Raw genomic sequence first — 27,311 nt, forward strand, 5'->3', positions numbered from 1 at the left:
GACAATTTAAGGTAACGCAGAAAACTGCAAGAAGTAGGCCTAGTTTTGTTTGGTTACATAAAGAAAGTATATATAAAATCTTAATCAAAACATTGATTTATTTTCCTCCACGTACAACCTTCTGTTGTTTATCTTGTGGCCTTTGCACGTCTTCCTGCAGGATTTCTGGTGCTACGTCTACGGCTGCTGCGCGGTGTGTTGGCCCTCTGCCGGCGTCGGGTCTGCTTTCCCTCGCCTCTCACCACGCTTGTTAATGTTTGACCTTGAGGACGCTGCATGGCCTGGAAAGCACTTGGGCGTGTCACATCATGGCCTCCACAGGTGAACACCAGCGCTACGCCCTCGTTGCTCTTCATGACACGAGAAGTACCATCAGAACTGCCATCAAAGCAGCGTCCAAGTGCAATCTCTTTAGCTGTGCGGGGATCCTGGTCTGTTACCGTATAAATTCCGTAGTTGTGGCCCAGGGGGTCAAGAGGTGCTAGCATGGTGAACTCATTGGTGTCATTGTTGACGGCTAGGGGCAGATGGTTGACCAGATACTCCTGAAGCATTGTGTTGACATGATCTCGCTTACAGCTTCCTTGTGGAATCACCTTCACCAGGGTACGATCGACACGTTCCTGATCATACAGCATCCCACTGCACTTGAACTCCAGGCACACTGCTGAAACGGTTGCCTGGTCCATGTCACGGATGCTGCGGGTGTCTCGGAGGCCGTACATCTGGCCTACCGTCTTAGGGTGGGTGCCACCCATATTGCGGGACCGCACATTGATCTCATGTGGGCTGGTAACTTTGACTTTGACATAGCAGGCCCGGTATTCCATGGGCTTGGGCCACCAGCTCAGGTAGTCCTCTGTCCAGCTCATTGGATCATCTTCATTGAATGGCACTGTGTTGTAATCATAGCGGTCACCTTCTACTCTTGAGAAGCGAAAGTGTGCCGCACTGAATGGGGCCTCCTCGCATTCTTTCAAGTTCTCAAATGTGTACACTGGTCCGTTGCTTTCCTCTGCTGTGTTGGGACTTGGTTTGGCCACATTAATGCTGAACGCCGTCTTCTTCAACCTCGGGTCCTCATGGTCAGTCCGCCTGTAGTTCATTTTACTCAAGTAAGGCTCAGGCACTCCAACTAGATTGGGATTGAGTTTGGGAGCAGAGAAGACTGCCTCCAGCTCCTCTCCTCCAAGGTTGGCCATGACATAAGCAGAGTAGGCATCAGCTTTTTGTTCATCGCAGAAGGCGGGAAGACAGGCACCATTGGAGCCAGTGATGACGCTATCAAACCGGCCCCAGGCACGCGGGTTAGAGGAGTAACCAGCTGTAGGCTCCATGTTTATAAGACTCACCACAACTCCCTCCACCTGCTCACTGGGCATAAAGCGTTCACTGCGGAAGGCCCTCACTTTCACGTAACACCTGCGGTTCTCTGGGACGTCCAGGTTAAAAAGACGTCTCTCTCTGATCTCCATGTTACCGATCAGGAAGGTTCTCTCCTCCCTTTTTCCTCTTCTCTTTTTCTCCACATGCAGACTTCCTTCCTCCTCCCAGAGGCCAGTCTCGGGGTTCAGTGACCACAGCTTCATGGTATCGAGGTGCTTGGACATCTTCACCTGGGAAGAATCCAGGAACACCTTCACTTCACCTGCGTTCAGGGGCTCATTGTTTTCTTCACCTCTGAAGTCAACTGAAAACATCCCGTAGGTTCTCAGTGGCATGGTGTCTCCTTCGTCTCCAACGAAGTTGAGATCACTTTGGGCGGCAGCAGCAGTGGACACGTCTCTGGGGTCTAGGAACGTTACGCTAGCATTCACGTTACCAGTGAAGACTTCTCCTTTTTCTGTATAGAAGGCATAGGGAGGAATCTGGATTTGAACCATTGCCTCCTGGCCCTCTACCTCTCCAAGCTCCAGAGTGTTGGTTTCTGTAGAACTGATGGTCACAGGCGCTTTCTTTCTCAGAAGTTTGATCTCATAGTAAACAGCCCCTCCTCTGGTGTTAAATGGAAGTACCTTGGTGGTGTTGACAAATTTCTGCATGTTGTCCACAAAAGTCAGGACGAGCCTCTCTGTTTCTGGAGGGACCTGGATGGAGAATGTACCCTTGTAGCCTGTACGGCTGATTCGGACTCCATTCATAAATACATGACCAAACCTCATTGGCTCATTGTTATCTGCAGCAACGGCCCTACCATGCACAATAGACTTAGTGTCCACACATTTCTGGCAGCCACACTCAGTCGCCACCATGATGGGCAGCTGGTAGCCCTGGCATTCTAGCTGCTTCTTCTCCATCTTTTTGACACCACAGCAGTAAGCCACTTTGTCTTTGCACCTGATGCCGTTGTCCAACTGTCCAACACATGTACTTGAGGGGCACTTGCCCACATCGTAGTAGATTGAGTTTGTGCTGTTTTGGTGGCAGTCATGTGGAAGACGGATGAGGTGGGATTCAGGCTTGGAATTGCATGAATGCTCATCTCTACCTGTAAAAGAGATGTATGAATCAAAATGTTAATATAGGTTGATCACACTGCTGTCTTTCTGATGTAAAATACACTGTGGATCCAGTAGAAATGACTCTACTCAATACACACAAAGTCTCTTTATTCATATTCCTGTATATATAATATAGCTTTATTGAAAACACACCTAACACTTTGAGTGTAGCCGGTTTGGTCTTAATAGCCCCAGAGGGACCACTTGCTCTGCAGTAGTACTCGCCGGTCAGCTCAGGACGCAGGTTTTTTAGGACCAAGGTGCTCTCAGACTGCTTCTCCAGGAGACTGTTGTTATGAAACCTGTTAGTTCACACAGAAGAAAAGAGCAGAAAAGCAATTGAATTTATCATATTATTCAGACACCAGTTGCACCTAGTCTATCATCTGGACTATAATTTCACTATTACAAGTCCTACCATTGGTACTTGTCTGGTTGTGGTGTTCCTGCCACTTTGCAGCAGAAGGCAGCGGTTTGTCCCTCCCTCCTGGCCTTGCTCTCAGGGTTGCTCAACACATGAAGCTTGTCTGAAAAGTCACAATTGGAGATAAAATATGAACTATTAGCTTCTTTACATTTTTTAACAAACTTGTCACTTACATGCAGCTCAAAATTAACTTTTTCGTGAAAAATAATGGAACATGTTTTTGTATAACCACTGTACCTAATCTTTTCAGCTGGACACTGAGGACAGAGGTACGTTCAGCACTGTGAGGCACAACAACGCTAAGGGTGGCGTGGCCCTGCAGGTGGACTGTCATGGTGGTGTTGCCATCAGGGCAGATACCAGGGATGCGGAAATGCCCATTGTGATCGGTTAGGGTAAGGAGTTTACCAGAGCGAAGGATGGTAGCCCCTTCAGCAGTTAGACCCCCTGCACCACGAACAGAACCCAGCAGGATGTGTTCTTCACACATGCATGCGTCACACTCAGCATTCACTTTGCCCATCACACATTGCAGTGAGCAATCTAAGGAGTAAAATACAACAAGGTTAGACATTTTATAAATTCTGAGTCTCCCAGATCTGATGACAAGTAAAAAAGGAATTGCAGGAGAAGAGTCTGTATGACTAAACCAGGGCTAGCGCACCTGTTTCTGGGCACTCGGGTCCATTGCATGATTTTGCTTCAACTTTAGGTCCACTACAATGCATAAAGCGAGACTGGCAGTTTCTGGACCGCAGTTGGACCCCCACCTGACCACAGAGGGCAGGACATGGACTCCAGTCTGACCATGGACTCCAGCTACCCTGTATGTTCACACTGTTATCTGTTGAAAAGTACATGCGGCAGTCAAATAATTGCCTGAAAAGAAGAACATTTCTTATTTGCGTGTGTATCACAAGCAAAGTCAGACTCAGAGGGCTGAATTCACAGAGAATGTGGCAATGCAGTGACTGCAACCCAAAATAAATGAGTTTGAGTGGACATCTCTTAAGCAGTTTACTTACTACCCACTCTGAAGATGCTAATCATTTCTTTGCAACTACGTCTATTAGCGCTGATCATTGTGAATTGGTCTGGTTTTGCAATGAGGTTAATTTGCCTAGAAATGGACTGCGGTGAATGTAGTCATATAGCCGAACCCAATTTAAATGTGTTCATATTTCACCATTTCATTTCCAGGTGCTTTGAGAATTACACGGCTTCTTATTGTCTTATTTGCACAGATTTAGTGGCTGCTCAATCCTTTTGTGAATTCACCACAGTGTGTATGGCCTTGCTTTCACATTGAGACCAACTTTTGGTGACTGAATGAATATTAATGGTGTTATGAGATGGAACCTTTGGGACAGAGGAAACGGACTGCATAGTTGGAGCAGTTGCGTTCAGGACCCTGCTCCTCATTGAGGCACCAGAAGCCTATGGTGGGGTCTGCATGGACCGTCTCCCCAGTATCACGGGCTGGGACCCATTCAGTGGTTCTTGCTTCAATGGCCCGGGGTGTCTCACACACTCGGGAACGGTAGTAGAAACGAATGGCCTCCAGCTGCTCATAGTCTCCGCGGCCTCCGGGGTGATCGACATTGAACCATGTGGTCCACTCATAGTTTTCTGGACAGACAAAACTGTTAGGAATATGACTCAAACCACCATATAATAAGGCCTTATTATGGTTGCCAACATATTTGGTTACATTTGGAATTAAAGTTACCATCAGAGTGGTACACAGAAGGGAATGACTCTTTGTCGTCAGTTCTCCATGATCCTGCAAGAGACAAAGCTAAATGTGACACAGACTGCCTAATTAATGTCTGAGAACGCACTTTAGTCAGCAAATTGTATTTAATTCAAACATGATATCAAACATAGAAATATCTAAATTATCAAAATGAACACAACAATTTAAAATGTGTGTGCAATTCTGCAGTAAGGGTGCTGCATTTTTAAAACCTATGTGCCAATTACAAGACAGGATATTGGTGACTGACCCACCTTTAGCTGGAACGACAGTGGCTGTGGTGATTCCCAGGATGAGAAGAAGATTGGCCCTCAGTGACATTCTGACACGCTGCCGCTACGTTTGACCCTCGAACTTTCACCTCCTCTAATGAGCGTTTCACACCAGAAAACTCCAAAGAAGATGGAATCCAGCAGCAGAACGTTACTGGTGGGAAATAAAGATACAGAACGGTAAAAACAATTTCATGCTATAAAAAGCTACATACTCAAATTGAGTTTTAGTGATTATCGTCAATAAAATTCAATTAAACAATAGATTGCATCTGTAACTAAAACTAAAATGTTCCTTTAAAGATGGATTCCGTCATCTTTGTGTTTTTGGTTGAAACAACCATAACCCATGGCCAGACAGAAACTCCCCACTCAGATTACACATCTGTGTAAGCCATCACCATATGTCACTGCTGCAACACTGGCTACATAATTCATACATCCCCCCCAAACATAAGGTTCGCTTTTGTACAAAAATGTAAAAAATAACACCGGCAAAATTCTACATGACAGACTCATTTGTCACTTTTTCTTCTAAGTTGAAAGATCAGAAAGGATGTTGAAAAATGAGTAATGGGCAGCCTGAGTTACATGCAATAGCAATAATTACAATAACAGCTATTAGTTTGCAAGTTAACAATCTGAAGTAAAGACCAATGTATGTTATATACTAATTCACATTACAAAAATATTCAAATTACGTGCTCTGAAATTTAAATAAACTCTTCCCTTGGAACTTACTTTTAATGCAAACCTCTAATTAAAAATATATTTTTATTACATTAGTAATTATTATGCGTTGCATTTAGAATGTGACATTCCACTTTATAATTTTAAGAACATGGTAAACAGATGTGTACACATAAACTAATAATCTGATTCTTTCTTACCTTCTTGTTGAGTGATCTGAAGTTGTGGCTTCAGATTTTTGTATAGAAATGTCCTACTTTACTCTTTCCCTCTTTTTTTCTTTTATAGTTCTCTCACATGTCCCCCTCTCCCGCCTCTGTTCTTCACTCTGCTTCAACTCACTCCTTCAATGTCTCTTTTATACCTCTCTGCTTCCAGCACCCTCCCTCCACTTTCAGCAGTGTCCCTCAATGCTTTTTGATTTACACTATTATAAATGTATTGCTGTCATTTTACAAGCATGACACCCAATGGTTATTATATAGTGTTATGAATGAAAGAAGGTCAGTCAGGGACAAACAAGTCATAAAAAGTCATATAGTATAGTCAAAAAAGTTGTCATATAGTTTGTTGAAAGAAGTGATGAAAAAGTCACAGTATAGTAGAAAAAAGTGAGGAAAAAAGTAATAGTATACTATGTCGAAAAAAGTGACAAATATTAATAGTAGTATATAAAAAAAAGTGATGAAAAAACAATAGTATATGTCGAAAAAAGGTGGTAAAAAAGTCGTAGTATAGTATATAAATTAAATTATGAAAAAAGTAATATAGTTGTGGAGGAGGGCGTGGTAGAAGTCAGTATAGTATGTTGAAGAAAGTGAAGAAAAAAGTCATAGTATAGTATGTCAAAAAAAGTATGAAAAATGTCATGTATAATATTTCAGATAAAGTAAAAAGAAAAATCAGTTTAGTTTGTCATAAAAAGTAAAAGTCACAAAAATTAATAAAAATGTCATTGTATAATATTTCAGAAAAAGAAATGAAAAGTCATAGGAATACTGGCATACTATGCCACAAAAATATAAAAAGTCCTAATACAATATGCCATAAAATCTGTCAATCAAATAATAAAAATGTCGGTGCATATTAGGCCATTAAAAGAGTCATAGAAAAGTTATAGAACGTAATCTCTCAAACACAGGGGCCTACATGAATTTAAACAACATGAGATATGAATTTTGCCTTCGCTCTCTCATTCCCTGTAGCTCTCCTTCTGTCTAACAGCTAACTCTCTAGCCCCTCACCACATGTATACCTGCACCAAACAGGAAGTAGTGAACTAGTACAACCTTTTGCCTGATTTGAGTTTGACATAGTCTAGAAATGTAACTCTGTGTCTGACGAAATGTTAAAGGAAATAATGAAGAGTGTGCCTTAAAAAGAGTTTCAAAGCATATGAATTCTTAAGTTTTGACCAAGACTACGACCTTTAACCGTCAAATTGTAATCCGTTCATCCTTGAGTCCAGATGGACCATTGTGCTCAATTTGACAACCCACGTTTTGCGTGGTTTTGCGTATGGATGAAGGTATAAAAATCAACGATCATCTAGAACATTGTGGTATTTGGGATTCATTTTTGGAATCTTTGATAGAATGAATCGTGTTACGGCAGACTTGGAAAGGGAGGCGTGAGCAGACGGATACTCAGTATGTTGCAATCTGATACCTAAACTAGATGGCACCCAGTCCTACACACTGCAAATAAAAGTCCTTACATATTAGCATCAAAATAGAACACATTTAAAGTGACAAAAGGAAATGTACCCAGTATGCAGAATGGTCCATTTCAGAAAAACATCTATCATATTCCTGGATTGTATTTAGTTATGCATTAATATTGTAGCTGGTAAAGGTGGGACTTACTGTAATTAATTCATATACATTTGAGGTAGTTTATCAAATACTAATATATCATGATTTAGTTATTGATTTATATTTTGTTATAATAATCAGAATCTGCAAAGTAACTAAAGCTATCAAATAAAGATGGTTGAGTTAAAAGTACAATATTGGCCTTTGAACTGTCAGAGTAGAAGCATAAAGTAACATAAAATGGATATACTCAAGTAATGTACAAGTACAGGTCACGAGTAAATGTCCTTAGTTCCAATGCCCAACTGAGAGAGACAGGGAGGATTTGGAGCAGCAGTTTCTAATAATACACTTGTGTCAGTCATGTTTGTAAGGGTGATCCTGTAAAGGATCTGTTGTTTTTCCACACATCATTAGTTATCTGACCTCATCCTGTCAATGACAAGGCAAAGAAGAGGTCAGTGGGAGGGATAGATGACTCAAAGGTTAGTGTAATGTACATTGTACTTATATGGCACTGATACCACTTGACATGAAGACTCCTTGGTGGAAAAACAATTCTGTTCAACACGCGCAACCCTACTTCATGTTCACTTCCTACCGTTTCCTCAGCAGAGGTGGTTTGGTGTGTTGTGAGGAGCTAAGTGTCAGTGTGTGAGAATCAGGAGGAAGTTAACGGAGGAGCAGGGCAACGCTCCAGGGAAATCCCTGCTGGTGGAGCCACAAACATCCTCAACCAGCCAACGTTTTCAGTACTGGAGAAGAAGAACTGATGGAAAACACAGATTTATACTGCTGTATTATTATCTTAATTGCACAGTAGTGATTAACATTCACAGTAAAACTGTTTATTCTTGTTCAAGTGATTCTATGTAAAGTTCATCAACGTTGCCAATATTCATATAGATCATAGATGTATCCACTAGCCTATATAGCATAAATTCCAGATGTCATGTCATCCTTGAGTGGACAGCAGCTTTCTGCAGCAGCTATTTTTCCAGCATTTACAAGTGGTTTAGTGAGGACAACTTTATGTTTGAACTCCTTGAGGGACTTGACATCTTTCTCTGGGTGATGATGTGAGGATAGGAAAGTTAGAGAAACCGAGAGATTGGACACAAACACAAAACTTGGTTGTTGGGCAACAGGAGAGGATGCAACCCAGCTAAAAAGTATTTCTACACTGTGATGATCTGATTACTTATTCTGCCACTTAAGTTGAATCAGTTAAGTTGTTGTATCCAGTATATAATGAATGAAACTATCTCAGGGGCCCCAGTGTCATCTTAACAACAATATGCCAGTGTTGGGATGCAGCCCTCATGGGTGCTCTCTGCGATCCAAACCAGAGAGGAAACCTCTCCTGGTATTAAAAGAAGAGATGTACGGCGGCATAAAAGAAACGGAGCCGAGAGAGGGGGGTAATATTCCGAGTCAAAAATGTTGCAAATTTGCGACTGTAGTATAGAGGTCATAGAGAAAGTAAACACATTGCTTGACCGGATGTTTGCCGTTGCTATGACAACGAGTGGAAGCTACTGCTAGCATCTTAGCCCAACCACCCCATCAATAAACACCCATAAGATGACAATGTGGCCCATATAAATAAAACAACAATAACCCTAAGGACCTTAACAACCTGTTGTCAGACGTTGTGATGTATTAATTAAAAAAAATAAAGTAGCTATAGCAGTAGTACTACAAATGTGCTACTTTATAAAGTAAATCGCAAATTTAGGACTTTTTTTCTTGCAATATTGCCCACGGGGCTCCGTTTTTTTCCTTCTCTCTCTTCAGTGGCCCTCACACGCCGTCGTAGAGATGTGATTCTTGTACACTGAAAAATGATGTCCTTCCTCAAAAGTCAAGCGTAAGAAATTCTAAATGTCTTGGAAATTTCCTTGAATCTGAATGATTTCTTCCCCCCCTGTCTGAACTAAGCTAGAGAGGAAGTAGAGTGGGCTCTCTCTCCCTCTGTGTGAGGCCGGGCCCCTAATGACAGAAGCAGAAGTTGTTCTGCATACTTTCACTGGTAGAGTCATTAAAGGGCCAAACACCAACCCCCAGTGCTCTCTGCCTAACCTCTGGCTCTCTGTCCTGTCTCTCTGTCTCAGCTACAGCAGTCTTTTCTTGTTAAGCAGCAGTCACCAAATCAAGTGATCGTCTTCCAAAGTCTCGTATTAAATTCCCTTGTGTCACTCCTCCTACTCAAAGGGAAGGACTCACAGAGAGGAGGAAGGATCACAGCAACCAAACACTCTTTCAATGTACATATGAGGATTTTACTAAGATAGGTAGCAACCAAAGCTTATTTTCCTTATTGATTAATGCGGAAATGTGAGCGTGAATGGTTGTCTGTCTCTACATGTCGGCCCTAGACTAGCGTCCTGTCCAGGGTGTACCCTGCCTTCGCCCAATGACAGCTGGGATCGGCTCCAGCCCCCCCCGCGACCCTGAATACAGGATAAGCGGTAGAAAATGGATGGATGGATGGATGGATTCATGTGGAAATGTTTGTTTCTTTATTAATCGACCAATTCTTTGATCTATAAAATGTCAGAGAATAGTATTTTAATGCCAGGTATAATTCCCCAGAGCCAAGGTGACATCTTCAGATGTTTTATATTGTCTGACTGATTGTCAGAAAGCAACATATATTTGATTTGCAATAATATGAAAGAGGTAAAAGCAAGAAAGTTGGAATAGGTGAAAGTTTGGTGTTTTTGCTTGAATAACATAATTAACTCAAATTTGATGATTCATTTCTTTTGATTGACTAATTCATTCATTAACTACTCTTTTCAGACCTAAAATATGTTGAGCTATCCTTTAACTTTTTGAGATGCAACTTTTTCACTTGACAGCAGCTATTTTTTTTAGATTTATTTGTATCATCTACTAACAGAGTCAGCCAAACAAATACGTTTGGTTGTGATTTAAACATATTATTTGACTATTCTCAGTATTACTCAGTCAGAGCCCATACAATACAATTATGCGTCTGCATCTCTATGCAGGAAATGTTATTGGAGATGAGACACTCTGGGAGAGAGGTGCTTATTTAAAGTATGAGTAGATACATTGGCGAGGACATCTGCAACACAAACAGGCTAAAGGTTTAAAGACAGTTCTTTAACATGATGGTTAAATATTTCAGGTTAGACACTGTATTTTATTGACTAAATAGGTTTGCCTGAAGGCTGCCACTTATCCTGTATTCAGGGTCACGGGGTGGCTGGAGCCGATCCCAGCTATCATTGGGCGAAGGCAGGGTACACCCTGGACAGGTCACCAGTCTATCACAGGGCCAACATGTAGAGACAAACAACCAACAACCACATTCACACCTACGGGCAATTTAGAGTCATCAATGAACCTATCCCCATCCTGCATGTCTTTGGACTGTTGGAGAAAGCCCATGCTTACACGGGGAGAACATGCAAACTCCACTTAGAAGGAACCCGGGGCTGACCTAGTCAAACCCAGGACCCTCTTGCTGTGAGGCGAGAGTGCTACCCACTACACCACCGTGCAGCCCACTGCCATAACATGAGCAGTAAAAATGTGGAAATGTTACCACAGTTTTACAAGTGTGTCTGAGAACACCAGTGGTCTTCAGGTAACATATAAAAGGTGAAAGTCATTTCCAGAGCCGGTTTTTAGTTCAGCTGTTCTGGGCTACTGTAGAAAAATGGCGGTACGATGTGACGGACATCTGCATGATGTAAGACCAAAGCCATTAACCCTATAGGACACGACAGGACTGCACAGATACTGGAGGTTAACCTGGCAATGAGCAGAGGACATGTGTTTTTCTGCTGACACATTATGGAGAGCACTTAAGGGTTGTAGCCCCTCCTCCGTGTTTTCTGGCCAGCTCCAGCCCAGTAAAGCATGAAGACATGCAGAATTAAGGGCTAGATTAGAAACATGTGGGGCTGACCTGAAAGACGGATGAAATGTGCTCAACAAGGTCGTCCATTTTCCTCCTGGACCATGGTTTGGAGACCTCTGGAGACCCCCAGTGCTAACGGTCTGTAGGAGGAAGATATTTGACTCAGGGGAGGAAAAAAAGATAATTCTCCCTCGAAAAAAACTTTTGTCTTCACATAATTTTAACCCTAAATTTACTTAAGTGCAATCTTCATAAAAATACATACCTGATGTCACACCACAGTTTCATGTCTACGAAATTCAGTTAATCTCCAGTAAATTGTGTCAGCTGAAAGGTGTTGTTGCTCTCTCCTACTCCTTCCTGACTGATTCTTCTCTAGTTCTGTGTTCTGCTCGTGTTCTGCTCGTGTCCTTCTCGGGGGACCTGCAGACCAATCAGGTTTACAGGAACAAATTTGACAAATTTCTACATACAACACAGTGATGTTGTAACTGCTTGTTCTCTGCACGTATGTTTTTGTCTCTTTTTCAGGTAATGTTTGGACTCAAGAGTCAACAGGGGAGGAAGGAATCAAATGATATTTACTTGAGGTAGAAGTCAGCAACACGACAAGCAGTGAGAGGCAAATAAATTCAAAATTGTTGTCACTTTCATTTGTACCAAAGCAGGTGATTCACAATCACTTGAGTTTCCTAAATGGACGGATTGATATCCCTGAAGTTTAATTGACTCAGTGTTATACTGTGATGATTAACTGTTCCCTTATTTTTTTGGGGGGGGGCAGTGTGTATTCTCCTGTTCTCTTTATTGTTCAAATGATTGTTTCAGAAAGTCAAAGTAAAATCCTCCTGAAATATCCTTGGCATGAAGACAAGTGTTCGTGAACATTTCATGTTCGTCACAGAGGATATGTTTCATGTGGAATAACCATCGGAAGAATTACAGACAACATTTATGGGAAGATAATCAGTTATTCTACTTTTTGGTCCCACGATAAAAGACAGGAAACTCAACAGCTGGAAGAAACGCACAAGATCATGAGTTTTCATGCGTCGTTTAAAACCTGGCTTGTTTCAGCTGAAAATCAACAGGAGAAGAGAGGAAGATGTGTTGCACAAGGAACTATTCCCCATTCAGATGACTCACTCACAGGCAGAAGGTTCTTGTGAGATTCAGACAAGAAAGACAAGAAAATGAAGTGAAAACTCTGAGAAAACATTTAAAAGTTGTCAAAACTCTGCATGATTCATCTGAGCAGCTTTACGTCCATCAAGGTGTATCTCTGTCTGGCTTACATCCTGTCTTCTTTGACATCTCTTTATATATTTATACTGTATATTGTTTCTGCTGCTCTGAAAGATGCATCTTTGGCTGCATCTCATTGGCCAAAAAAACTCACTTGTTTGCTCTGACTGGGCGAGTTTGAAGAAAAACAGGAAAACAACCCAGATCTGAAAAATCTGATTCACTGAGCTCATCAGCATGGCATGAAACAACAGTGATTATACTGTACAGGATTTCAGCGTTGCATAATGAGGAAAACTGTTGCAGGTTGTAAGACGGAACAACTAGCCAGGAACAACAGAGGACTGAGCTCTTGAGTTACCCTGAGAACCTTGACTGATATTGTCAAAATGTTCTTTAAAGAGGAAACAGCGATGTCAAAGTGTTGAGCTGTTTGGAAGGTTTCAGAAACAACACATCACAATGCTGCTTAAAGATCACACAGCAGGTACTTGAACATCTATTTAAGGCGATTACTTGTCGGAAGATTAATCAACAATGTTGATAGGCCTGTCACGATAACAAATTTTGCTGGGCGATCAATTGCCCCAGAAATGATTGCGATAAGCAATAATATTGCCGTTTTGAGACCATTTTCAACTGATATAATGCGAGTACATCCTTTCAAAGATCAAAACGTTTATTTCTAAAGAATATTTAACGTGAGAACTGGAAAACATTTAAAATATCCCAAATAAATAAATAAAACAACCAAAAACAATAAATAAAATGGACTCTCAATCTAGTTTAACAAAAATGCACTTGAATAAAAACACACACAACCGAAACAAATAAATCGGATGTTAACTAGCTGAGCATCGGCAGCAGCAAAATAATCGCTGGCGAGCACAGCAAGATGGAGCTCGCTGATGACCTGAAACGGCAAAAGACCCTGAAAGAAGTGGTTTTCAATCGGGAGAAGGCCTTCCCCGAGAAAGTGGAGAAGCTCAAGAGGGCAAGTGACCCCCAGAACTTCCAGAAAGAGGAGAACCTGAAGTCCTCAACCAGCCTGGAGAACTTCATGAACCTCCAGGCTGAGATGGAGGTCACCCATGAGAAGGCTGTTCTTATCCGCCAGCTACAGGGGGAGATCCAGACCCTGAAAGAAGACCTCTCTGAGAAAGAGGAGGCCTTAAATGACATGAGTGAGAGCCTGAACTTACAGGGCTCAGCCTGCCGGCAGAACTACATTAACCTCCATGCTGAGAAGCAACTCACTCAAGGCCTCCGAGACGGACCCCTGGTGTAGCGTGTAGCATCGGAGCCCCGCTAGTAGCAAACACGGTAGTTGAGATTTGGAGTTTTAAAAAGATGGAACTGGTTTCAAAGCCAAACGCGACAGCTGCTGTATATTTAAAAAAAAAAAAAAACGCAGTTAGCTGCTATTGTTTTGGTTTTGTGTTTTTGTTTATGGTTGCTATGGTAACGGTTTCTATGGTAGCCGTAACCATGGCGACCGTTACCCTGGCAATCATAACCATAGCAACAGTAACCATGGCAACCGTTACCATAGCAACCGTTACCATAGCAACCGTTACCGTAGCAACCGTGAACAAAACCGCGAAAAAAAAAACAATAGCAGCTAACTGCGTTTTTTATTTAAAATTTTAATAAAAATTTATTTTTAATGTTTTTATAACTTGTTTTAAAAAATTTAAAGTTATCATGCGATTAATTGATTCATTTATTTTTTGCTAATTGCGACAGTCCTAAATGTTGCAAGATTTTATATTATTATGTATTTATATAATGTGGTTTGTTTATCAAACATGAGTTGGGTTTAGGAGGGGGGGGGGGGTAGCGCGGGGGGCGCGCGGGGGCGCGCGGGGGGGGGGGGGGGTGATTGACGGGGGGCGCGCGGGGGGGGATGGGGGGGGGGGGGGTTAGGGGGGGGGGGTGGGGAGGGGGTGGGGGGAAGATGTCGTGGAATCGGGGTAGGTTTAGGTCGACGTGTGGGGGGGGCGATCGTCTGAGACACCGGAGTGTCGATATTTACTTGACCGCTAGAGGGCGCGCTATTTTGAAACGTAACATATGGTCGTAATTCGGTGCTTGACACATGTGGTCGTTTTCTCGAGGAGGACAGTCTGTTAAATAGCTGCAGTTCAATACTGTTTAACTTCAATCATTTAAAGGTAATTAAAAGTATTGATATTACATTAAAAAAAGACCAAAGTAGATGAACATATAATATATTAAAAGAACATTGATCAGAAGCTCATTGATTAATATACTTCATAACCAAATCTCATTGTTGAAACGCAGCAGAATAAGCTCCCAGCGACCTCACAGGAAAAGAGATTGCGCAATCATCTTTGGTTTCCCTGAAAAGTATGACATCATTGTCTCGGAGCTCCTTCCCTCATCACACTCACTACTTATCAAGCCGGTCACAGTGAAAATCTGGTACTCCCCATCTGACAGCGATTATTATTCACTGTCACAACACAAACAAGAGCTTGGTCTCAGGTGCTCCAGTGTCCTACAAATGTTTTGGACCTGGTAACGGTTAAGTCCCGGCTTTCATCTGTTGAAGTGACGACATATTTTCTCTCCAATGAAATTTTACCCAATTTTCTGCTTGTAATTACTGTGGGACCCTGCTATGAATTAGGGGTCTTTTGGAAAATGGTAGGCCATAATATTGGAATGCTGATCTGCGTGAGCGTACATGAAAGATCATCTAAATGTTACATACTGTGGCACAGCAGTAATCTCCTCCAGTGTGGAAAAACATCAGGCTGCAGAGATCAAGTCTATTGTTATGTCTTCTTTGAATCAACATCTGTTTGCAATCTGAGAAACAATCTTGGCTACTGGACAGATGGTGTGTGTTTTTTTAATTTAGACAAAACCTTTTTTTTAACAAAAGCTGATTTGCTGGAACGTGAGAGCAGTTTTGCCATTTGATGTTTGCGTTTTCATGCTGAGAAAATCTTTATATTTTCATTGTCATGTGCGTGCGTACTGTAGTTTGGCACGTAGAAGAAAGAACTCTGACATGAGAGGATGTTGCCTCATTCCTTTCTACATTTTCCTAACTTTCAAATATTCTATCGTCCAACTGTAAGTCATTGAGCCAGGTCATTGAGACATTGATCTGTGTCTGCTGTGTTGTTATTTGCTTACAATGTGTACAGTTTATGTCATTCAAGAGTTCAAGAACTCTCTGCATAGAGCTGAATACTAAACACTCCTTTGCAGCCATACTCTGCGAGCAGGAAATCCTGAAGCTGGGAAAGCCATCAGGCCCGAACTGTGCAACACACACACACACACACACACACACACACGCACGCACACACACACACACACACACACACACACACACACACACACACACACACACACACACACACACACACACACACACACACACACACAGTCTATCATCAACTTCAGATAGCATGTATGAACAACCAGTAGCCTACTTTAGATTCTGGTCACTGGTCACTTTGTGCAGCTCAGTCGGCGTCTTTGTTTCAGAAAGCCATAAATTATTGAGTTAATCCTTTTTCTTTTCATTCATGTAGGCTGTCATTTCTGGCACAACTTCTGCAAGTGAACGATTGTTCACACATCATTAACATAAATCCATGAGTTGTTAGAATGCAAACTCCAGTTTCCATCAAGGTCACACATGGCACTGCTGCTCTCTAGTGGTGGCCTGGTTCTGATCTCCACACACCAACTAATCTGAAAAATGATCATATACACTTTTTCCTCTTCCAGGTTGTCATTATTTTCTTGTTTGTGGCTACAAGTGACAGAAAAGTTATTCTGAAGTTTACAGAGAAAAAGAACAATATGGAAATCTTGATTTATTGCTTCTTCAAAGTGAAACATCTTGGATACATGAATTAGACACATTATCGTCATGTGATGTGCAAAATAATTTTAAATGTGATATGTCTACATTTTTTTCGATTTAGTATGAACTATATATACTGTGGCCCTGTGATGGACTGGCGTCCTGTCCAGGGTGTACTCTGCCTTCGCCCAATGATAGCTGGGATCGGCTCCAGCCCCCCCGTGACCCTGAATACAGGATAAGCGGTAGACAATGGATGGATGGATATATATACTGTATATATATATATACTTCAACGTTTCAAGGCCACAGACACAAGCATGTCTTCTTCATGTGCAGTAAGAAAAGAATCCGTGTCTGTTAAACCAAAATCAATTAACCCAAACCAGTACTGTTTTTCTCCAACAGGGTTTTTTTTTCAGGTTGGATCATCAAACTCTTCCATTAGGCCAGTAGGTGTCACTGTTCGGCAGTAGACTTCCACCAACACACCATCACACCAGCACCTACTAAATGACAAAGAGATTTCATGTGAGATACATCAGTCAAGAAAAAAGAAACTGGTGAAAACAAAAGGTTGGGCTGAGTGACTCCAGTCAGCCAGCGGTTCTGTTTAGAGATCTTCACAATGAAACAGGATGACATTTAAAGGTCAGCATGCTTGACTTTAAAGGTCAAAACTGCCATAACCTATAAGCGGAATTATTTCTCTTTAAACATTCAACACAACGATTTTACTCTGTCGGTTTATGAAATCAATCATACTTATATAAAAATGGATGTAATAATCAGTCTGTGCAGCTCTGGGAAGTAACAAACGATTTCAACAGCCACTTCCTGCTGTAAACACATGTAGACGTTTTTATTCCTGCATGTGTGTGTGTTCATGTGAGAGCAGATCTTCTTTGTGTGTGTGTGTGTGTGTGTGTGTGTGTGTGTGTGTGTGCAGGTGTGAACTTGCCAACCATTCTCGCTAATGGATGTAATTAACTGGTCACTGTAGCATAAAGTCTTTACATACTATAAGTAATAGTCATGCTCCAGAAAATCACCGGGTAATGGGCAACTCTCCTCCCAGCAGGGACGCTTAATGTCTCATCTTGCATTTCTTAATTACCCAATTAAAGCTTATGTGGCAGATTTGTTTTTCCTTATTGTCTTCTGCTTTAGCTTGACAGGATGATGTCCTTTCAGCACTAATGTTTACAGCACAGAAAACGGAACACAGAGAAGGAGCAGCACAATGCGCAAACCACATGCCAACAAAGCTTTTATTACATCGGTGTTGATGAGAGCTCTATGTGTAGCTGTATGTGTATAAAGTGTCTTTACCACTTGAGGGCCAAGGAAGTAAAGATATATCAGATGAAAAAACTGCAAGGCCATATATTGGAAATATTAAAGGGACATCAATACTTGAATGTCGTATTTATTTTTATAGGGACAAGTATAGCGTGGACGAATGCCATGTTATTTAGCATTCATAGCCTGAGCTTTACAGGTTTGCAATGCCTGTCACTGGATGAGCCTTTAAAATACATAAATATCAAATATGATATACAAACAATACAACAGAAATGAAATCAAGAATCTTCCTGGCCAGGGCATAAGACTCCCAAGTTATCTCGAGGATGCCGGAGAAGCAGACACTTAATAATTCAGATTAAATGTGAAGCTATTCATGAGATGACATGTATTAATCTTATCCTGAGGGAATCAGGTATAGAGAAAATTCCCTCACACGGTGAAACTACACCCCCTCATGTGCAAAGTCAACCCCTACAGCAGGAAGTGCTGCAGCGGAGAATCTTATATACAGGGGTGTTAGTTCCTGTTGCTTTTACCATCTGGTTACATAAAAACACAGATTGCAGCCACTTTAATGCTGAGCGTTAGACAGGAGTTTTCAAAGCATGCTGCTATAGGACTTTAAGTGCTGCAACAGCTGGGTGGGAATGAGGGCAGAGTTCACCCAGATTCATATATGACAACATCATCTAACATCATCTGAAAACCTTTGCCACAACCAACAAGAACAGCATAATTTGTCTGTGCCTTATAATGCATTACAAGCCACCACAGAAAGATGCATGTGTATGGTTAAGTTTAAAGCAAAGGTATAGAGGAAAAAAATGTCTTAAAGTGGCTACTACTTTACAGTAATGGACCTCTGTTGTCATGGTGATATAATAAACTAGTGGTTCATCTGTTTGTTGACCCATCCATCCTGAAGAGAAGCGGGCCAAGGACAGAAACCTGTGGAGTCCCTGTTTTCCCAAAGAAATGATTATTCAAATAAAGAATTACACTGCACAATACTCAATAATAAATGTGAAATACTTGTAAGTCGCTTTGGACAAAAGCGTCTGCTAAATGCCCTAAATGTAAATGTAAATGTAAATGAGAGAAGGGTCTTCTTCAGCTGCAATAACTAAATGTATACACTGTTGCCTATGAAGTTGGAATATTTCGTTTTCAGACAAAACCCTCTGTTTATTCCTATTTGAATGCAACAGTAATCACTTTTGACCAGGTGCAATGATTACATTATGTGTCACAATTACCAAGGTGAAATTAATTAATGCATAACATTCGTTCGGTGCTATAAACTTTATGGGCGACCCTCTATATTAAGGATGGGACAAGATTGGATTATTGCGGATCGGGATAAAAAAACATTGAATTGGAGTGAATTTCCATTATGGGGAAAATCGTAAATATCCTATCTTGAAAAAGCTGTTGACCTTGCTATCATGGTAAACAAGACATATTAAAAAAAAGGATAAGAAAAAAATCTAATACAAAAAGTATTTATCCTTTATTCACGCATTGATACCTTATGATTTATAATATTATTTAAGATATTATTTATTTAAGATGTTATTTGATGATTTTTCACTGAAAAGGATGTTTATTTATTAACTCTATCTATCTATCTATCTATCTATCTATCTATCTATCTATCTATCTATCTATCTATCTATCTATCTATCTATCTATCTATCTATCTATCTATCTATCTATCTATCTATCTATCTATCTATCTATCTATCTATCTATCTATCTAAATAGAAAATATATCTATATGGTGCAGTATGGGTAAATGTGACAGAAGAGCATAGAGGGACTGAGGAGATCCCACATGTTGTTGGGAGCTTGTTACCAGCTGTGAAGCGAAGCGTGGTGACCGTCTGTCAATGAGAATAGATGGTTTCAATGAGAAGGGTCTGGTCTACGGGAGCCCGAGGTGTTCAGGGTTAGATAGACTGGACTGATGCACCTGTGCAGCTGAGGGAAGTGTGAGGAGGGGAGCAGCTGGCAGACAGCGCTTCAGGGTCAGATGGTCAGAGGCTGTAATGATGGTCTTGACAAGATGTGAGTGACATGCTTTCAAACAAGCATGTAGAGTAGCTGAAAGAGCTGTGGGTGCAAATTAAAGTGTAGCGGTAAGCTGCATCAACCTCAGTGCAGCATAGTCAAGACTCTTCAAGAGATTTAAACTCTGAAATGATAAACACCATTTTCTGATTCATCAAACCCTCATATCTTGTGTTGAATCATCTGTATTATGTGTCTCTATTCAGTAAATCTGTATGCGTTGGGAAGATGATTGTTTGGGTCAGATACTACACTCACACAATACACATATTTTGATGATTCATACGTTTGAATTGAGACAGGGAGGAGGAAGAGAGAAAGGAAAGATGAACACGGTTCATGAACATCCCAAAGGTATGAAACTACAGTACATGAGGATGGAGGTGTTCAGTACATCTAAACAAATAAATCTTAAAAGCAAATCTTCAAAATGGCTGACTGTATGTGAAAACAAAAAATTGCATCGTTGTCAATTTCAGCTCAGCTATAAGTCGGGTTGAAGCTTTCTGGAAAGTAACAAACACAAAGCAACCAACTGAACCTCCAAATTTAAGACAGACAGAATCAGCATTGAACACTGGTAGTATAAGAAGATCTCCCAGGAAGCAACCGTTGGGCCTGAAAAGTGAAGCCAAAGTGTCTTAAACCTGCATTCTTTCTAATAGCCAGCAGGGGGCGACTCCTCTGGTTACAAAAAGAAGTCTGATTGTATAGAAATCTATGAGAAAATGACTATTCTCACTTGATTGATTACCTCATGGATCACTAGTTTCAAGTTTTCTTCAATACAACATGATGTTCATTAACTTGTAACCTCTTTATCTGCCTCAAAAGTCTTATTCATCATTCGGTTATACTAAGCTCCACCCTTTCATGTCTCTTCGGGTTGCAGAAAACCAAGATGGCAATGGCCAAAATGCCGAAATTGAGGCTTTGCAATAAACAAATAGATGACGGTGACTACGTCTACTTCTTATATACATACGTTTAGGTAAACCAGCCATTTCGATGAGATGTGCGTTTGATATCTCACTTTGTTTTATGCAAGTGTTAAAGAAATTAAACCAAATAAATGCGTTTATATGGAGGTAAGAAGCAATTCTATTCATTTTCTCTCATCAGTTAAACAAACACAATGTACCTTTTCATGTTAGAGTCAACGTTATAAGAAGACTGCCGTTATATGAACAGTATGAACATTCAGGTTCGCTGGGCTAAAAGGTGTCCTACGCATATAAATGGTAAATAAAAGACGATGAAAAAAAGGTTGTATGCCTAAATAAAATCCTGACCCAGTCTTGACGATATTCATACTCAAGTGCATTTGAATAGCGGTGATGATTTTTTGAAGGCCACAGCTCATAATTCACCGCGCTTGTTACGTTTGCCCCCTCATTTATTCAGGCTTTTTTCCTCTAATTTGTCACTCATGCATAAATGTGTTAGTTTCTACTTGCTGGTTTGAAACACCTCTTGTCTGTCTTTCTATCCTCCCTGTGGGCCGTTAGCTATGTTGTGCGTCTGTCACAGTCCCAGCAGTGTGTTGCAGACAGAGGAGAAAGAGAAGAGGCCATCTGGACTGGGTCACACTGTATCGGCGACCACACGGGACGCAGCCAGAACTCCTCTGCAAGCCATAATAACCGTCCGGGTGGGAAGAAATAACGGCAGCGGCTCTGGGAGCGCTTCCCCTCTCTACTTACAGTGGCGCTCTTTCTTCCCGTGCACCCCTCCTCCTACCCCTCTCTGGATCGCACTCTTTCTTCACACCTCTTGAGATAGCCATGCTTACATGAGTTGATAAATCCTTTTTTGTGTCACCCCCCCCCTCCCGTTTATTCACGCTTTGTCTTTCCACTACGGGCTTTGCTGCATTCAAGAGGAAAGCAGTGTATCTGCAGAGAGCGAACATTTGGGAAAGAGCCTTTTGTTGCAGAATTGAAAGAGCCAGCTTCCAGTCTGACAATTGGCAGCATACCGATAGGGGACAAACAGCGGTCTGTGCACATTCACAAACCTTTTTTTTCCGAGCAGATACCCATGCTGTAACACACACACACACACACACACACACACATGCAGGGAGAGAGCAACTTTGCTCCTGCTTAGTTGAAGTGTGTCAGCGAGGACAAGAAAGCTCCACCACTGGCGACACAAAACCTACAATTCACCTTTTTAAACGAGCATTTCCATAACAGTGGCACAGTTGCTGGTACAATAAAATAAACTTTCCACTTGGGCATTGTGGAGGTGTCTGCTTGCTCTGAATGCTGCGTTGTGTTCGGTGTCTGACACTCTTGACCTGCATTTTTTCGGACCAGCATCCCTTCTGCCCCTCTTTGAGAGCTCGGAGAAGTTCCCCACCGAGGACGGGATCCCCCAGTGAACACCTCGCTGTGTCCCTTCCTCCCTCAGTGTGTAAGATAATGAACTCTCGCGAGGGGGTGGGCGGCCCTCTCTTAGACACTTCCCATCGATCTTGGCTGTGCAACAGAGAGACCCAGCGTGTGGTAGAAAGAAAGGATGGAGTACAGACTCAGTAATATCATGGAGACGGAGATTGAGGCCTTTGGACTGCGCTGCCCTGCTGTCTTCATATTAGACGAGGTTGAGATGCGTTTGGTCCCATATCTACCAGATGAAGAAGCAAAACGTCTCTCGTTTGGCCTGCCTGGTCCGGCCTGACATTGATCCACCTCTGGATAGAGCAGCAGTCTATTATCTTGGAGATTACTTTCAAAGCTTTTCATTTTGTCCTTGTGCCTGTGGACCATGGGCCATGCACTACAATGACTGATTGAGAGCCCTGCAGCCAGGAGTCTGACCTGAACACAGTAGATATCGGCCTTCAACCATCAACAGCATCTAATTCTCACTTACTCTGACCTCTCTGACCTCCATTTTCTCCTCTTTGTTGTCTTCTTCATAGAAGCTTCTTCTTCCTCTTGTTCAGCTCCTCACACTGCCGCTGCCCTTTAGACTCGAAGCCTCTGGGTTTTTTCCATCTGAACCCTTTCCATTGAAGCAGATCCACATCATGAGACAAGTTTATCCTTCTAATCAAATGTCTTTCAAAAGAGGCCAAAGGCTCTCAAATCACAGCAGTTTGTATAATGAAAAGCAAAATCAAATGCTCAACGTGTTTTCCAACAGGCCAATGAATTATTCATTTTTCACGATATTCACTTGTTTTGATGGTAGACTGTGAACTGATACTGTGCTCATATTTTATTGTCATGACTGTACATGTCACTGCATGAATTTTAATGTAAAGCACATGAGGTTATCCGCCTCGCATTCATTTCCTGTTCACTATTTCTTCCCACCTCAAACTCACCTTGTTCTGAGGAAGGTCGTCTGACTGTCAACCATCAGTCAATCCAACACCTTCTTTCTTGTAGGAACATATCAGTTCCTTTAATTCCTTCCATTTTATTGATGAACCAACAATGAAAATAATCAAACTCATGGATTAGAGTTATGCTTAGTGAAACAGAGTCACTTAAACCCCCACAGGAAGAAACAGGGTCATCAAACCGCCTAAGGGTGAAATAAAGCAGATCTTCTGATGACGTTAAACTCCTGCTGACCCAGCGGTCAGGACCATTGGGCTTAAATAAGGAACAACTAGGCCCCCTCATAATGTCTCCTCTTTCCAGGGCATGAAAGGAGGAAAACCGCCATCGCAAGAGGACGTTAAGACTTCATCAAACACTATTACGGGTTTTGAGTAACTTTTCTTCTGGACACAAGCCTTGAAGTAAAAGATAACAGCTTATTTCTTCCTCCCTATTTGTTCCCAAGTCATGGTGAAGACCCCTTCCTTCCCTCTTGGAGTCATGAATAAACACCGTGGTCTGTGGAAACGAAGGGAAGGGGGAGAAGGGAATCCACCCTGTTCAAATTTAGACCAAACCAAGAAAAGGATGAGATATATGTTCAACATTAGTTTAAAACCATCCATAATAATTAAGGAATTATAAGCATACTGGCGAACTGGTAATCATTTTCCCAGTTATATTTCTTGTGTTGCATTGGTGCTTCTGTTACATCTCTGTTATTATTTTATTCACTTTGTTTAATCTTTAGTTAGTTAATAAATACCCCTAAATCATAAAGTCGTTGTCCGTGGATATCTGAGCAGAATACAAAGATCCCTATTTCAAGAGCTTATGATGAGGAAATAAGACTGATTTATTAAATTATATTGATTAATTGTTAATTAATTGATAAGTGGTCATTAGAGTCATTAAAGTGCCCCTTTTTACGAGAGCAGGTATTACATTTGTATATTAATACACATTGATATATATATTTTAATATCGTCCATAGTTAGTTATTACATTCCTACATTCTTCATTAACTGTAAGCAGAGCAGCAGCAAATCTTTGTTTGCTCTTCAACGCCTGACAGTCACAGAATCTCTTTTCTTCAGACACGACTCAAATGATTTGATGTACTTTCCATTTCTTGTCTTTTATTTTCTTTCCTCGCTCATTTCCTTCCATTTCATGGCTTTCATCCCCTTTCTCCTTCATTTAATGTCCTTGATGTTCCTCTCCTTTTCTTACATTTAATTTGCACATTTCTTGCATTTCTCTCCTCCAATCTGTTGCCCCAGTTTTTCAGACCATCTGTCCAACCATCAGCTGGGCACCTCAGAGGGATCCTTCCCTCCCGGAGAACATTAAAGGACAATTCCTCTTGATGGATAAATGGGTCTGTCGTCAGGTCCATCATCAGGTGCATGTGTCAGGTGATCAAGTACCACGATTACTTAACGAGGATCCTGACTGACCTTCAATTACCAACAGGCGTGGAAACTAAGAACATAATTAATCTGTATGGCTCTGTTGCCTTTGTTTTGTTGGCTTTTAATTTTTTTCTAATTGATTTTAAGTGGGTTTCGCAACTCAGCAGCCAAAGGGGCCAAAATTAGTTTGGTCAATTCTTGTCCATTTTTGCTCTGGGCCAATTGATTCTACTACAAGGTTAAATTCCCTGGACCATATTGATCAATTAATCATGATGGATTTCCAATTGTCAGAGGCCACAGTTTGTAAGATCCTCCTTTATTACCTTAGAGACTGATAGAATGACCTTTGCTGGCCTTGAAGATACCATCAGGAATAAAGATTTTTTTTAAACCACACACACACACACACACACACACACACACACACACACACACACACACACACACACACACACACACACACACACACACACACACACACACACACACATATATATATTTATGTAATATGGGGGGAATAAATGTTTCATCAGTTTTATCACTCAAAAAATCTTGTTCTAAAAAGAATGAGCTTATAAATTGACACTGATGGCCATTTTGATCAAGATCCTCTGAGAGTAAGAGTGAATTTGATGTGACTGAAAAATGACGAGTGAATGATGGGCTGTGACAGTGACAGTGTAATTGGTCCCAGGCGCGCCATTAAAGCAGCATACATTAAAGAATATCCCTGACACCTCATTATAAGAGATTGCAATATATTTGTGTTTCATATTCTGGGAAGTCAAATTAAATTCTCCAATTTTTCTATTTGATAAATAACACTTAGGAATCTGAGCACCTCGTAAAATACACCAGCGTCCGTACCGTTCTTGGTGACGAGGCTCCTCCCCTTCTTTGATTAGTGCTTGAGTGGTTCAGATGAAGGGCAGAAGGTGAATTGATCCGAGCGGTGTCCTGTTCATAGGCAGCAGCACAGCCATTTGATGGAAGTGAGGAGGGGACAGTCAGTCCGTCGGCAGGGAAGCAGGAGACCAAAGTTATTACTCTGAGGTGGGGGAGGAGACAGGGTGGGAGAGGGAGAACAGATCTGTTGCACAGCCATGCTTTGACCTTCAGCAGACCTTCGACAGACAATAACCTGACGGCCACACCTCCCTCTGCTCCTCCGATGTGCTATTCTCACATCTCCTGTTCACACAGGCACGTGTGATCATGTTCAATTAGGTTTGGTTGTGACCATGAGTGAAGGTATGGCCTTGTATGGCAAAGCTGTCTGATAAAAATTACATGTATATATTATACTACTACTAAACATTTGACATTTTGGAAAATACATTTTTTTTTTTTCAGTCAGAATCAGATGAGAAGATCAATACCACTCTCATGTCTGTGTGGTAAATATGAAGTGAATCTACCTGCCACTTAGCTTAGCTTAGCATAAAGAATGGAAACAAGGGGAAACAGCTAGCTTGGCTCTGCCAAACCGTATAAAAGCCCCATCGCATTCAAGGATTTAACACTGGGAAGAGTATCCAAATGCGGTTATCACCCATTTGCTACACAAGAAAAACATGACAAGGAAAACAAAAGCAGCAGTGCAATCCTATTGTAACTTTTTAAAAATCTGCATCAGGAATAATGTAAACAAGAACAACAAACACAATTCTCTTTGCAGATAATATGATTAATTTGACACAGGGAAACAATGTCTATCAAATTTGACAATGTTTGAGCACCAAGCTTCATTGATGTAACCACAGAGTCCACCTCCTCTCATCACCATGGCGACCAAGTGCAGCTTGATCCAGCGTGCCACGATGGCACCAAGTCTCTGGAAAGATGTGGGCGTAACAGTCACCTACTTGCACCTCTTAAGCTCACTAATGAACACTATTTTATTTACAAAAAGGTTATGGCGTTACACAGGGCTAATTGAGTTGTTGCTGGTTACCAAGCAACCTCATGGGGATGACAAGACTCCAGGAAATTACTTCGGTACATAATCCACCAGAAGTCTCCAGTCTTTATTGAGTCTTTACAGTCAGTCTGTCTGAGAGGCAAGCAATCGGCCCATTTCAGTTCTGCACTATAAAATACATATTTATAACCTCAACAGTGACTTGAAGCATGAGATAGGACATGTTTACTTTCCTACAATTCCAATACAACCATCTTTAACTAACTAACCTTGAGTATTTTGTTGCCCAGACATGTGCACCCACACCACTCGGGATTCAAACGATCCAAAGAGGCAGCACTTCAGTGGAGTGGTGGAGGTCCCATAAAAAAGCAAGGCCATTACAAGCAAACCCACAGAGAGAGAGAGAGAGAGAGAGAGAGAGAGAGAGAGAGAGAGAGAGAGAGAGAGAGAGAGAGCGAGAGAGAGGCACTTGTTTCGTTCCTGAGGCGTATTCAAATCAATGCTCAGCCCGACCGTGAAGCAGTAGAGACTAATTGAAGACGCGGTAATTATGAATGCTCAAACATACTGCGCGGCAGCAGACAATCCCCAGACGTGTCTCCAGTCGTGGAACCAACTCTGGCAGTTAAGTGTCTCCATTCAGAGCCCGGGTGAAAAAGCAGAAGAGGAGAGACTCCCTCATTCAGCGTTATTACCATGTGCTTGACAGGCATTATCTCTCCCAAAACTACACCTGGCACCATCAGCTATTGAAATGGTAATTTGAAAGGCACTACAAGGCTGGAGAACGCAGAATGTTTCTC

The 27,311-nt window shown here is 41.6% G+C and overlaps 1 protein-coding gene across 1 annotated transcript; it reads right to left on the minus strand.

Moving 5' to 3' along the window:
- Nucleotides 1–119: 119 nt before the first annotated feature.
- On the minus strand, nucleotides 120–5,969 carry cilp (cartilage intermediate layer protein, nucleotide pyrophosphohydrolase). The gene is made up of 9 exons (XM_084009035.1): nucleotides 5,847–5,969; nucleotides 4,939–5,110; nucleotides 4,658–4,711; nucleotides 4,288–4,557; nucleotides 3,593–3,772; nucleotides 3,166–3,471; nucleotides 2,920–3,028; nucleotides 2,655–2,803; nucleotides 120–2,488 (listed from the first exon to the last, which is right to left on the minus strand). The coding sequence occupies exons 2-9, from the start codon at nucleotides 5,003–5,005 to the stop codon at nucleotides 129–131; spliced, it is 3,495 nt and encodes a 1,164-aa protein (XP_083865161.1). The 5' UTR covers nucleotides 5,006–5,110; nucleotides 5,847–5,969; the 3' UTR covers nucleotides 120–128.
- Between the last annotated feature and the right edge of the window lie 21,342 nt (nucleotides 5,970–27,311).

The sequence above is a fragment of the Eutrigla gurnardus genome, assembly GCF_963514095.1.
Source record: "Eutrigla gurnardus genome assembly, chromosome: 1".
Classification (NCBI taxonomy): domain Eukaryota; kingdom Metazoa; phylum Chordata; class Actinopteri; order Perciformes; family Triglidae; genus Eutrigla; species Eutrigla gurnardus.